The 14914-nt window shown below is 39.9% G+C and overlaps 1 protein-coding gene across 2 annotated transcripts in view; it reads left to right on the top strand.

Moving 5' to 3' along the window:
• The window catches only part of LOC149263923 (polarity axis stabilization protein), an 89098-nt gene extending 74686 nt beyond the window's left edge, over positions 1-14412 (top strand). For both annotated transcript variants that reach the window (XM_089426859.1, XM_089426863.1), the window contains exon 4: positions 14260-14412. In XM_089426859.1, the coding sequence (XP_089282985.1) occupies positions 14260-14397 (138 nt within the window). In that variant the 3' untranslated portion in view covers positions 14398-14412. The remainder of the gene's footprint in view (positions 1-14259) is intronic.
• Positions 14413-14914: the final 502 nt, after the last annotated feature.

The following is a 14914-nucleotide window of genomic DNA, read 5'->3' as shown; positions in this document are numbered from 1 at the left end:
AATCCTATTAGAAATGAGGTTTCCTTGGCAACAATGCCATTGGATTCATCCTCTATCTTGATGGATCGAGGAAGTAGATTCCAAACCTTTTGTATGTTGTACATACTACAAATAACATTGATGATCAAAGTGAGAGATATCCCAAACCCCACTTCCCCTAGGTCACCCTTGCTCCCCCAAACAATATGAAGGAAAATAGGTTGTCATCATAGAGAGTGGTCATGAGTCTTGACTCTCGACCATTGCTTGAATGGATTTGGAATGGAGCCGAGGAAGTAGGTTCCAAGCCCTTTGTATGTTGTACATACTACAAGTAATATAGATTATCAGCGTGAGAGACATTCGAAAGCACACTAAGCTGGATCTGTTTCTTCAACTTGTCCTGACGATGAACCACACTGGTTGGTTCGAAACGCGTCGACAAATGATGTCTCATGTGATCTTCGCCGATTTTTTTTTTGTAAACTTGATATGGATCACAGAAGCCTAAACTCTACTAGCGTGAGAGACGTTCAAACCCCCCCACTCGGCCCCCACCCCCTTGAAGAATATAAAAGGAAATAGTTTGTAGTCATAGAGAGTGGTCTTGAGCCTCCACCCTTGACCATTTGCTTGAATGGATTCAGACCCTTGGTTGTTGAATGCAATGAAGTCTTGTTGAGAATGTTGGCTCAAGCAAGAAATATAATGACTATATTTCTTCCTTGTCTAAAATTGGATATGGTGTGCCACATCTAATGGATCTTTATTCTACATGCATTTGGGTCATTCAAATGTAGGTTGGAATGCAAGTTGAACAAGGCATCCCTCTCTTTAGTGTTCCAACAATGAGGGACCATACCTTATTTGTGTTCTTGGGTTTTCACCATGTTAAAGTATCCACACATTAACCAATTGGCTCCTCAACCATGCAAAATCCAAATGTTACCTACACAATGGCATTTTTTGAAGCATAGATATTAACAATCCCTAATGTGTGACCATCTAAGTGGTGCAAAACCTAGAGTGACCTCTAGGTTGGGCCAATGCCTTATTGAGTAACACAATTGACAAGCAAAGGTGCTAAGAACATGACTACACCATCTTGTCTTTCCTTATGGGTCAAGGCATAGGCTGTTGACCCTGGCCAAATAAAATTCAATGATGTCCTAATAGAAAAATAAAAAATATTAACCACTTGCAAAGCATATCATGTTGAATTCCTCCAACATCTAACACGTGTTTGACATTCCAATTATGGTGGGGATTTAAGGGAACTTGGACATTCCATGAGAAGACTTTCATTTAGGAGAAAAGAAGGAATCTCCAATCCCCTCTATGACTCTAGTGTCAATCTCCCTCTTGACATCTTGGTTGAATGGCCTAAATTGGAAATCAATGTCAACATTGGAAGAAAATATTCAAAGAATGTGTGGGCTCTTTCTCCATTGTACAATCACCTCCTCAATAAATAAATAAATAAGCTCCAAGGTGGTTACAACTCAAAACTTGTGCAAGGAAGGAGTCAACAACAATAAAGTAATGAATGTTCAACCAACTCCACATGGGTGTGCCCTAGAGAAGTGTGCTAACCTCTTGACACATGTGAACAAGAAGGGGACACTCAAACAAAGAAGATACAAGGTTTTCCATGTGTCAAACATAACCACTAGGACAAGGGTGCCCTCATAACTCCCTCATAGCACAACTTTCAATGTATAACAACCCTCCAAAAATTGTCTCCATCATGCATAAATCCATGTGTATCTCAACCAACTCCAAGACCAAGGGGATGGTTGTTCCAATCAAGCAAACTAATAATATAATATGGTGGTTTGCCTCAACATGTGTGCTAATGAAAAGGTGTGCTTGATCAACTTGTCGTACCATTCAAAATAAAGTTATCCTAGCAAAGCCCCACCATGTGTTGAAATTTCTAAGTCTGACACGTTAGAAATCCCTACTGCATTATCTGGTTTATTTCTCCTACTTGTTTATTCCATTAACAAGTTATTTATAAATATAAATACTGAAATAAACACAAATGCAACCTTAACTCATATACAGATCAACAACTGAAAAATACTGAGACAAACACAAGGGACACCGTTATTTTTGGACAATCGTCCCCAGAAAAACCCAATGCGGGAAAACTGATGCAATAGTTCCGAGGGTTTTATTATTATGCAGATTCTTGAGAACAACTAGGGTGCCAAAAATGGCTCACCCAACTGAGATTGTTACATGGCAGTAATACCTCTTCTCGGAGACAGATATTCAGACTCTCAGCTCTCATCTGCCCCATAAAAATCCTTCCAGTGCTTCCTCTTGGCCTTGCGTCAGTCCTGCTAGCCTCAGCGTAGCTCTTGAAGCCTCTGCGTCAGCTTCCTGACTCTCTGCGTCAATGCTCTGGCCCTCTGCGTCACCCACGCAGGCCCCTCAGCCTCTGCGCAAACCCCAACTGCCTCTGCGTAGCTCTAGCTGCCTCTGCGTAGCTCTAGCTGCCTCTGCGTAGCTCTAGCTGCATCTGCGTCAGCCTCTTCGGTCACTGCATTGATCCTCAAGCACCATCCTTGCCTCTCTGCTATGTACTCACTACCCCTCGCTGCAATAGATCACTTGTTCTAATTTTCTCAACACACTCTGCTCCAGAAAATCGAACTGACTAATCAATTTTGGTGTGTCTCCAACTGACCCTCAAGCCTTCTCTTATACTTTTCTTGTTGAGTCTTCAATGACTGAGATTAAGTCTCTAGTCAACGACTAAGATTAGATTTGGCTTGATCCATGTCAATTAGAACATTTTCACCCAGTTTTATATTAATACCCATTAATATTTTAATTTTCCTAAGTTTAGACTTAGGAACCCCATTAAAAATATTAATTATTTTAATATCTCTCAAACCGGGTGGAATTTCCCCTAACCATTTTTGGGTCATGGAGATCTTATGTGCCTTAGCCTCTCCACCAATTTTCATGGCTAGAGAACATCCGATGCTACCACAAATCAACACTCCCTCTTAGCGAGGAATGTGCTCTAGTAATGCTCCACCACTGAACATCACACTGATCCTTCCGCACCGGTACCTGTGCTGATGTTTGGCCTGTTGCCTCACATCATCTGCAATGCTGCTTCTTGTACTGTTGCCCATGACACTGCCACTGCCACTGCTACATCTGTATTATAGCTCCCTCTCAACACGCTGCCCATGCTGCCCATAACATTACCACTGCTAACTGCTGCACTGCAACTCAGTTTTTGAGAAGTAAGTAACTGATCTACTCAAATTATGACATCCTTTTCAGTGCGGAAGCCTCCTGATGCTGAAGCTACCTTTGCTGCTATCCTGTGCTCCCTCTGCTGCCTTTGCGCTACTACAAACACCTCTGTGCCTCTCGCACTGCTACAACCACCACTGCGCTGCTACAAACCTCTACACTCTAGCACTGCTTTGTCGCTCCATCGCATCTTGCTTTTACCCGACATCTGTCATCCTGCTACTATCATTAAGGGCTCTCGTAGCTGGATATGATCCAAGAGTTTGGGTACCTCAAGGATCCTACCCTTAGTATGTAGTCCTCCTGACTACAACTCAATGTCTCCCCACCTCTTCTCTGGAGGTGCACGAGCACTCATGGCACAATCATCATCAGTGTCGACCTCTTTCTCCGCCTGAAATGGAGCTGCCTTAGAATCAAAGGCCTCTCCCTTGTTTTTTTTCCTGGGACACTGGGATGCATAATGTCTCAGCTCCCCACAATGGAAGCACTTCACCTTGGAGATGTCCTTTTTCTTCCTCTTCCCTTGCTGTCTCGTAGATGCTAGAGCCGCATCTTCCTCCTCCTCTTTCTTGATTCGACTTCCCTTGCCACTACTCCCTGCCTTGGTCAACCGTTTGATCTCTTCTTGGCGAAGAGCTGCCCACATCTCTTCCCATCCTGGAAGAGTAGCTTTGCCCAAAATTCCTTGGACAAATGTCTCCCACTCCTCAGAGACTGCATTCAGGGCGGTCCTCACCATGAACTCCTGATCGGCGTGGCCCCTATGGAAGTAAGTTGGTCACGAATCTCCTGCAATCTGAGGAGGAATAGATCTATCTACTCCCCCTTCTGCATCTGATACGACCACAACTGATTCTCCAATAGCATCTTCCGCTGCACGGAAGTGCCCTGATACAAGGTCGTCAAAGTATCCCACATCTCCTTTGCTGTGTTCTTTTCAACAATATGTGGTACATCGCATTAGGTACTTGTTGATCGACGTTTCGAACCATCAATGGTGGTTCATCTTCAGGATCAACAAGTACCTAATGCGATGAATCCGGAATATGATCTACACAATTATGAAGATCGCAGAAACCTAAGAGATAAAATATGTGGTACGACATGATCCTTGACCCCGTCAAGGATTATGCACTTTGCCCTTGCCATTGCATCCTCATACTTCTCATTATCATCTGGGTCGACTGGGATAGCCACAGTTCTCAAGGCGAAGCCCTTGATGCAATGTCGATCCAAGACTTCCAGGATCTTGGCCTTCCAGATGACAAAGTTGGAAGCCCCGTCCAAACTGTCCTGATCCCTCAATCCGTTCACTGCCATTTCCGCTCTTCTTCTGGACTCCCTCTGAGTTTCGACTTACCTCTTGGAAATCTCCCTCTAAGTCCCGATTTCCCGGCTGGGAATCTTCCTGTCAAATGTCGAACTTCTCCTCTCCAATCCTCTTTGCAATTGCAACTCGAATATGGATTTCTTGGCTAGAAATCCGTCAAGGTAGCGACTCCCTCTACCTTGGTTCTGTCTCGTTAGGTACTGTTCTGCTTCGACAGAAACAACACCCTACCAGCGTTCCAACCACAATCTGCTCACAACTCCCTAGGCCCCGACAACTGAAGAAACTGAGCCTTCTAGTTTTGCACAATCGCGACAAACACTGAATCGCTCCTCTGGCCAGCTGCGTCAATCCTACCTGGCTGAGTAGGATGACATGGCTCTTTGTGAGCCTCTTCTGCGTTTCTTTGCCTCTTCGTTGGCCCTCTCTTTGGCTCGAAATGATGACGCAGGCCCTCTGCGTCACTTCTTCTCTGCTGCCTTCTGCTTAGGAGCAACTCTATCTCTCGGGACAGCTGCTACTGTTGCAAATTTTTGATATCGCTGATGCCTTCAGTCCTCCTATGATCTACAATGCTCTGATACCATGTTGAAATTTCTAAGTCTAACACGTTAGAAATCCCTACTGCATTATCTGGTTTATTTCTCCTACTTGTTTATTCCATTAACAAGTTATTTATAAATATAAATACTGAAATAAACACAAATGCAACCTTAACTCATATATAGATCAACAACTGAAATACTGAGACAAACACACAAGGGACACCGTTATTTTTGGACAATCGTCCCTAGAAAAACCCAATGCGGGAAAACTGGTGCAACAGTTTTGAGGGTTTTATTATTATGCAGATTCTTGAGTACAACTAGGGTGCCAAAAATGGCTCACCCAACAGAGATTGTTACACGGCAGTAATACCTCTTCTTGGAGACAGATATTCAGCCTCTCAGCTCTAGTCTGCCCCATGAAAATCCTTCCGGCGCTTCCTCTTGGCCCTGCGTCAGCCCTGCTAGCCTTAGTGTAGCTCCTGAAGCCTCTACGTCAGCTTCCTGACTCTTTGCGTCAGCTCTCTGGCCCTTTGCATCACCCACGCAGGCCCCTCAGCCTCTGCGCAGACCCCAACTGCCTCTGCATAGCTTCTGCTGCCTCTGTGTAGCTCTAGCTACCTCTGCGTCAACCTCTTTGGTCACTGCGCTGACCCTCAGGCACTATCTCTACCTCTCTGCTATGTACTCACTACCCCTCGTTGCAATAGATCACTTGTTCGAATTTTCTCAGTAAGCGCCACTCCAGAAAATCGAATTGACTAATCAATTTTGGTGTGTCTCCAACTGACCCTCAAGCCTCCTCTTATACTTTTCCCGTTGAGTCTTCAATGACTGAGATTAAGTCTCTATTCAACGGCTAAGATTAGATTTGGCTTGATCCATGTCATTTAGAACATTCTCACCTAGTTTTATATTAATACCCATTAATATTTTAATTTTCCTAAGTTTAGACTTAGGAACCCCATTAAAAATATTAATTATTTTAAAATCTCTCCAATCGAGTGGAATTTCCCCAAACCATTTCTGAGTCTTGGAGATTTTATGTGCCTTAGCCTCTCCACCAATTTTCATGGCTAGAGCACATTCGATACCACAAATATACACCATGGTACTCGCTGAAAAATAAAACATAATCTCTACCTAGGCTTGAACCTAGGGCATACCACCACTAAAGGATTATTACATCAATATATCATCAAACCTTAGGAAATGACTAGATCACCAAGGAAAAATATGTAGTAATGCCCCAACCCTTTAACTCAAACATAGGAAATAATACATCAAAGGGTATGTTGTAACATTTTCTTGTCACAAAAAATTCTAAATAAATTTTAGTTTTCCGCACTTTGTATTGATAATGTATAGCCTATATTCCATTATTATTATTATCCATTTTAAGGTCACGGCCAAGCCAGACACCAACTTGGTGTATGAGACCCCCTTGTTTGTGGGACAAGGGACCCAGCTCCGCATAACAATTTGACTGTTAAGTCTACGAAGGCATACATACTCTACCCCCCTCTGGTTTTGAACTGCGACCTCTTAAGAGGAAACACATGCTCTTAACCATTAGGCCCACTCAAGCTGTATGGCCCACTGAAGCACTATATATTAAATAAAAAGACACAAATAAATGTTTTTTGCAAAGTTTTTGATTACATTGTAAATAAAGTGCTTGCATAATATACATGCTTCTTTGCACGGTGTAGATGCACATGCATATATCAATGGATGAGGATTGAAAGCGAACCCCTCCGCATCTTCAATGTTTATCGCGTGGGTTTGGGGGGGGGGTTTCCACTATTAGTTGTATTCATGAAACAACTTTGGCTAATGTGGCAGATCCATATCAAAAGTGGAACTTCCCTTTGTTAAAACTACTTATTGCGCCCCTCCCGGCAATATCACTGCGGTTTGGGGTCATGTCAAAGCATTTTGCCGCCAATTGCAATTTATTACAAAGATTTCAAAAGGGGCGACTTGCGGTAATACAAAAAGTACTATTTCGCTTGTTCATTGAGTCGTCTGTTCTATCAGGAGCAACAAAGGTTTTTGCACATAATCACAACAACTAAAGCTCAGATTTGCCAACTCATCAATTCACAGAGTAATTTTCACTTTTGCTCTCTTATTCATGTTCATACCTATTTCAACCATGAGTCTAAGAAAGGGTCAGTGAAGTAAAACCAAATCCAAAACCCCATCTCCCTTAGCCTCGGTTAAAATCGATGAAATGCCTTTAATCGACCTAGATGCTAAAATTGTAGAAACACAACGTGAATTCGACCTCTATGAACTAAGAAATTGGGCATTCCAAAGATTCCAAGACCATAATGACGACTCTTACCTTTGGGAATCTTTCCTTCCCCAATTTGTATTTCCACAAAGCCATCATTTTCCTGAATTTGTTGTGTGGTGTTCAAACAAATATTTGCCTAGTAAGAGAGTTGTGATTGCCAAAAATGAAGATCCCTTGTTTTATATCACTTTTGAGTTGATTTTAGAAGCCCTACAAGTTGTTGTTCCTAATTCACTCTATCCATTTTCTAGTGAAATATTGTTGGAAACCTTTCAAAATTTAACCCTTCAACAAAGAGCTTTCATATTTGAATCCTTTTTACCGAAGGGAGCCAGCATGCCCCAGAACAACCCTCCTTACCCTTCAAAGATCTTCCCAAATATTTTGAGGCATTCATATCAATGTTGTGATGTTTATTAGGATATGGAAATGATGAAGATGTGGATGAAGTGGTGCTAGGTTTTCTATCAACTCTCTCTCCAGGAAATAAGCCTTTTGTGTACTTCAATTTCAATCAGTATCTCTCAGACACCATTCTTGAACAGTTATGTACTTTGGAATTGTGAGACCCTTTAAACGTCAATCAATTTTGGTGTATTTATTCCTGTTTCATCAGTGAAGAAAGTTCTTTCAAATACAATTTCAAAAATAGGATATGTAGGGGAGTTTATGGTCAGTTTTTCATTGGACTTATTTGGTTAGAAAACACTCAGAGGAGTTTTCAGTTTCAAACTTTGTGGATCATTTTTGTTTTGTTTTGTTTTGTTTCAGTGTGTTACAATCTCTTGAAAAGTAGTGAAGTCCCAAGGGTTTTACTAGAGATCAAGCGCATATTACAACTTAGCGAATAAACAAAATTAGGAGATTGGTATTTGTAGCAAAGATTTATTGAAATAAGGTTATATGGATGTGAGCTCCCTCCATATCGTTTACCAATCTTTCTCTCAATGAGAATTTTTGCACTTGAATTTATAAGACAAAGTTTAAACATCGATCAAATGCATTTTCTACCAAGAAAGAAAGAGGCTCATTTTAAGCTCAAGGCAGAGGTAGGACCTTTTGTTGTAAACACTAGGGCAACTGATAAAGAAGTTGAAGTTTTGTTGCAACAAATGAAATTTACAAATGGACAGAGTTGGCCTTATGATCCAATTAATAAAATTTCATCCATCAGAAGACATTGAAAGATTTCATCCATCAGAAGACAGGGCTCTACTCCATATGTTCATTCACCAAAATAAGACATTGAAAGATATGCCAATAGAGAAATATGGGAAAAAAGTACCCTAGAAGAATTATTAGGAGAACAAGAGATAGAGCAACCTATAAAACTTAAATGTTTTATTAACTCCTCAACAAAAAGAGAAGAACTCAAGAGGGTTATTGAAGATATTTCACATTCAACTTCAGATTCAGAGGGAACAACATTCAGAGTATACAAAAGGAAAAAAGTAAGGGAAATAGAAGAAGCAATGTCTGAGACTATGTCAACAGATGTATCTACACCCTCAACAATTGTTTTGTCAAAAGAGCTTGTGTACAATTTACAACGAATCGAAACAGGGTATTGACATCATCCAATACACACCCCCTTAGTCGATAACCTTAGTCACCTGACACGTGGACACAACACAGGGAGGACACAAAAATACGAGATTTGACACGTGACATGACGACCTCCCGAAACATGACACGGAGGACATGTTATATATTATATATAAAAAAATATAATATATTTAAAAAAATATAATAAATTGGTGAATAACACAGAGTTGAAATATATAAAACATTTACACGATGATGATATGAATTCAATCACACAACTAATGCATATAACTAAAATAACATTGAGTGCAAATGCAATCCATCTTAGAACCAAAATGAATCAACAAGGAGGCCATAAATGGCCCGTATAGTCCAAAAAAAATCACGCTACAACAGATAACTAGTATCATATCATCAAAATAATTGCCTATATTGGGATCCTCATCATCAATATCACCCTCTAAGCATTAAAATAAAATAGAAAAAGCTTAACATATCAAATCGAGATTCTGTTTGAGTGATGGGTGCATTTTACTAGGGTCATGACATAGGAGTTCAACAATCAATGCCACCAACATCGAGTTACATAGAGGGCTTGGTCCTCTTAATTAGATGCTATTTCCATACCCTCATACATGACAAAATCCAATGGAAACATTGTGATCCCCCAATCATGAAATCTTGAAAATTGTTAAGTCTATTGAATTTTGAGTCCTTTATCTTTCATTTTCATCCCTTTAAGAATTTAATATTACCATTAATAAAATTTATAATTTTGTAGGGCCTAGACAAATCCACTTCCCAACACTTGGCATCCCTTCTAACATTGCTTAATTTCCCTTAGCTGCACTCCAAAACCATTGAGAGCTCCAAAATTGTGACTGAGTTGCGTGAGAATGAGACAATAAATCGATTTCAGGATGTTTTTCACAGGACACATCCAAATTTCAGGACACCAGTGGGGCTCATGTTTGGCATGAGTCAAACTCGTGTCCTACGGATAGGACACGAGTCAAACTCGTGTCAGACACGTGTCACTCACGTGTCATGTCCGACATGAAGGATTTGTAACATGAGGGGGGGAGGGACATGTCCAGTGACTTAAGTGATAACTAATGTTACACCCTGACCAAAAACATTTATGACCACACTACATCAACACCACGGCAAAAGGAGACATAAAAAAAGGGGTTATGTCCATTAAACATCAAGTATGCCCCCACCATACATTCAACAAAAGGGGACCTTGTAGAGCACCCCCTCCTAGTAACATCACCATGCATGATCACTAGGATGCTCCAAGAAGAATATAACACATGACGTTGCAAGCATTCATATGACAAGGGACTGATCCATGAAACAAAAGCATGAAAGTAGGACCAAACTATAAGATGACTATCCACCCATAGAGAAGTGAATCTCCTCCATCAAATATCTCCATCAAATCATCCAATGCCAAGAAGAGCATAGGCTTCATGAAGGCATATACTTCCATCCAAAAACTCTCAAAGATACTAGTTGCAAACTCCATCAATGTCATGAAATTCACAATGTGGACCTCATATGGTATGAGGTGTAACAAGGCTCACATAGAACGTTTGGTGGTTGATCCCCATCGTCCCATTCTCGTGGAGTGGATTCTTGCTTGTGCATTTGTCGTGTAGAACAATTTTAGGGTTCTCTATGCATGTGGCATACCATTAAATTTTCTTTGTTCACCCTACTGACATGAAATGGTACAAGCCATCAGTGGTGCCCCTAAAGAATATAGGAGCCTCAGGCATGACAAAGCTAGATACATGGGACTTGAGATGGAAAGAGCCAAAATCCATACCGCTTTGGGAACAATTTACAAATGATTGGACTGAATATGGGTTATCCATTGTATTTGATGGTTGGACAAATGTTGAAGGTAGGTCATATTCATGGTGTCTCTTCTAATGGTGTGGTCTTCCTTTAAGCCCATGAGTATTCATATCAATACAAGATCGATATATATTGTAGGACCCTTAATTAATCGTTCAAGAGATTGGGCCATACAATGTCATTCATGTTGTCACCGATAATGTTGCTAATTGTAAAGGAGCAGGAGCAATCGTTTCCCTCACAAACTTTGATCAGGGTGTTTGGTTCACACAATGGAGCCATAGTTTTAGAGCACTTGGAGGCTGAACTTTTGGGTGATCATATTCATGCAGCAGAGATGCCATCCCCATCCACCAACACGTTTCCAAATGCAGGACCTTTTCCTTTCACAATGTTCAACATTATGTGGGGCCATGTAGCTGCTGGTGTTCCACAACCACTTCCACCTGTTCCTACTCTTCTTCATAGATGATGGGAAAAGAGACTTGAAGTTCCTCATGGCATCAGGAAAGCTTAGTAGATATTAGATTTATTTATCTTTTTCATTAATATGGCCTATTTTGCAAAGTTTAAGTTTGAATGTTGAACTTTGTACCTACCTGTGAACTGTTGACTGCATCTTACAAGTCTTTGGTAATCAATATGATTCTTTGCTTCATTTTGTGTTTGGTGTTATCTGTTACAGTTTGTTGATGACAAATGTTATATGTTGAAACTTGAAGGTTGGTGTTATTATTGGTCATTTGAATCTTTGATAGCAATGTTATAAAATATAACTGCTAGATGATCGATGTTATATCTGTACTGAATGATTGATGCTTTAATGATCATCATTAATCCAGTTGTTAAATCTATTTTTTCATGTTTTCTGCAGCTAATTTGCATTATATGTTTTTTTGAGTATATATGCATCATAATATTTTAAAATACGTATTATATAGAAAACACTTCAGGAATGCTCCGGTCCTTGAAGCTTTTTTGAAAATTGCACTTCCTGCTCCTGCTTCTGCTCCCATTCCCCCCTCCCAACAGCCTTGTTCTTGGTAGATAAATTTCTCTATGGGCTGAGCAAGGACTTTTGAAACCCTTGAGTACTGGACTGGAACACCAGGGAAATCTACCCATCTTGGGCAATGCAAATTGGCCGAGACATCTGCAGAGAAGTTCTTAATCCAGTGAGAGAAAATCACCAAAGAATTATGATACAGCTGCGGCCTGTGTGGCAAGATAGCCAAGGAGATTGAGGCCTTCTTGAACCTATACATAATTTATCGCTTGGTCCTGTTCTGGATATTTGTAATGTGCTACTGTAAGATTCCCATACTTGCCAGATCCATGCTTTCAGATAGGGGTATGTCCAGTAAAACAGCTGACTAGGGCATAACTACTGCATCCAGCAGAAGCACTTTTATATTCTATGGAAATTTGTGCTGGAGGATCAGACAGCGGAACTGAAGGAAAATGATTACTACCTTGCGGAAGACCTTGGGATGAAACTTTTAGGTTTTCTTGGGATCCATTGTCCTCTGAGGTGGATGCAACAATATGACTGGTGCCCAGATTTTGTGCCATTTTGAGGGCCCTGTCTACATCATCAGGGAAAGCCACACTACAAGCAGAGATGTAAATGCAAACAAGGACTAGCAAATCTACAGCATCTGAAGATCACCAGCAGTAAAACCAGGCATTAAGGAGACAAGACTCTCTGCAAAAAGCCCTTGGAGCGTAACTGTGATTAGTGATACTTAGTGATTTATGTTTTTAATATTTTTGTCAACAAACTTGCAGTAAGCCCACAATGTTTTCTTGGGACCCTTTTTGCAAGAAAATAGTGAGCAAAAAATTTGTCTGCAAAGTAAAGGACTGTCCTGTACTTGCAAAAACAACCAGTTGTTCACCAAACTCAGCCCTGGGGAGTGAAGGTCTATTGGCTTCTAACATGCAAAAATCAGCTTCACAGAGGAAATGCAACTTTCCAAGGCTAAATAGGCTGGCGATGTTCTGTTTCTACATGCCCACAGTGCACATTGAAAACTGAGTACCCAGAAAGGTGAAATATAACCAATGAAAAACAATTTTGTTTGTTGATGTCAGCAAAAAAGATGGAAATAGGGGGCCCCTTTTATAAGAATGTTGATTTGGTAGAGGGTTTAGGTTGGATTTCTTTTCAATTTTATTCAATCTACTTGTTTTTTGATTGTTTTTGAGGGTTTATGTCTGTGGTTTATAACTGGGTAAGTAGTGTATGTCCCGGTGACCCTTGGAGATGTTCCATCGTATTTCGGGTGTATGTGAACCAGAGGGATCTTTTTTTGTGGCACCCACTACTGGGTATAGGTAATCATGCAACAATGGTATACAATTTTTTTGTCTTTTTATGGACAATGTGAGTTTGATGATGATCCATTGATACAAAACCTGAGATGAGCATGAGTGATACTTTCATGGCATATGATACAGATAGTTAGATCAAGTTGCCATACATGCACTTTCTCAGGGGACAATTTTCTACTGCTGCGTAGGAATTGATGCACATATGTATTCATAATGTCAAGAGACTCTGTTTGATGTCAAAGTGAGCTGAAAACTTGGTTTTTTTCAAAGCTAACATTTTACTGATGTCACCTAGAGATATTTGCTTGATGGGACTTTCTAAAGCATGGGATGAGAATCACGAAGACACTTATTTGTAGAAGTCTAATAGAGATGGCCTCTCAGAGTCAGCTTTGGAAGATGATTCACCTGAGTTAATGGCTTCTCAGGGATAACCTCACCTTTCGATATGATGATCTTGATACATAGCTGTGTCATTGTTTCTTCCTGATTGCTACTACTGAGTTTTGAGTCTCAAGTTTTGGTTACTCAGTTGTCAATACTCTTGGATATGTTTATGTGATGTACAGATCAAGAAATATGGCATCATGAATGTGTAGTTTCTGTAACAGGATCAATGTCCAAGTGACATATCATCGGAATAAACTTATGATTTGGCTCATTATATAATAGAGATAGTGCTATTATTCTCTTTGCTTATATTTTTGTATGTACAATGTTGGAGATATCTCCATGCCAATGCGCAAAATTTTTGGGAATCTGTTCCAGGTACTAGCCATACCTCAGCTACCCCGTACACTTGAATCCATGCAACTGTCACTTATACCTAAGCAGGAGAAATAAATCTGTACTGATTCAGACATTGTATGGCATGTCAAGTGTAAAGAATTTATTTTTTACCCTAGAAAGTAATCGTTATAATGATTTGAATGTATTAGTGTTTCATGTCATACTTAAACTGCTTGTCACATGATAACTCTATCAGGGGAGATATCTAATTTCTAGAGTTTCTGTATTTCTTGCGATCAGCGAAACCTTTTCTTACACTTAGTTGTGCTTCTTTGTGTACATTTTAGGAACAAAGAATGGTGATTGAAGGAAAAAAATGCTGTTCCTTTTCTTCTTTTTCTGGGTCTACTGTAAATGTCATTTGTTGTTTGGCCCCAAGCTATGGGGTCAATGTGGATCATATTCTGGACATGTACGTTTTCTGAGAAATGTTTTTATTTTTAAACTGTATTTTTCCCAAGATGAATAATTTTAGACTTTTTCTGTATTCTTTGGACAATGCTACTTAGTCACCATGTATGGTGATGTTTTTCTAACAAACATGAGTTTTGTCAAATGTCAAGCAATGACAAGTTGAATTGGCCATGCAGGATTTCGTTTAAGTTTAAAAAATGAATGTTAAGATTCATTTTTTTGTTAAACTTTAAAAATACAAAAGCAAAACCATATATCTATTTATCTGTATGTATGTATGTACGTATGTGTTCAGCCTTGACATCTAATTTGACATAATTTTTGGGTCAAATTTGGGAAATGTTTGTATTTGTTTTTTGTTTAAATATATGAAGTTAGAATGCAATTTTCTTAATTGTCTTTATCGAACCCAAAGGCTATTTTTATCATATTTATTAAAAATTTGCATTTGCAAACTTTTTTGAATTCATTGTTACCAAATTCAAACACAAACACGAACATGAACACGAACCATGTGACTTGGGCTAT

Source organism: Pinus tabuliformis, chromosome 6 (genome assembly GCF_031772625.1).
Source record: "Pinus tabuliformis cultivar Carrire ecotype Pingquan chromosome 6, CPIR1, whole genome shotgun sequence".
Classification (NCBI taxonomy): Eukaryota; Viridiplantae; Streptophyta; class Pinopsida; order Pinales; family Pinaceae; genus Pinus; species Pinus tabuliformis.
The sequence above is the reverse complement of the archived record's forward strand: the minus strand, read 5'-3'. Positions and strand labels throughout refer to the sequence as shown.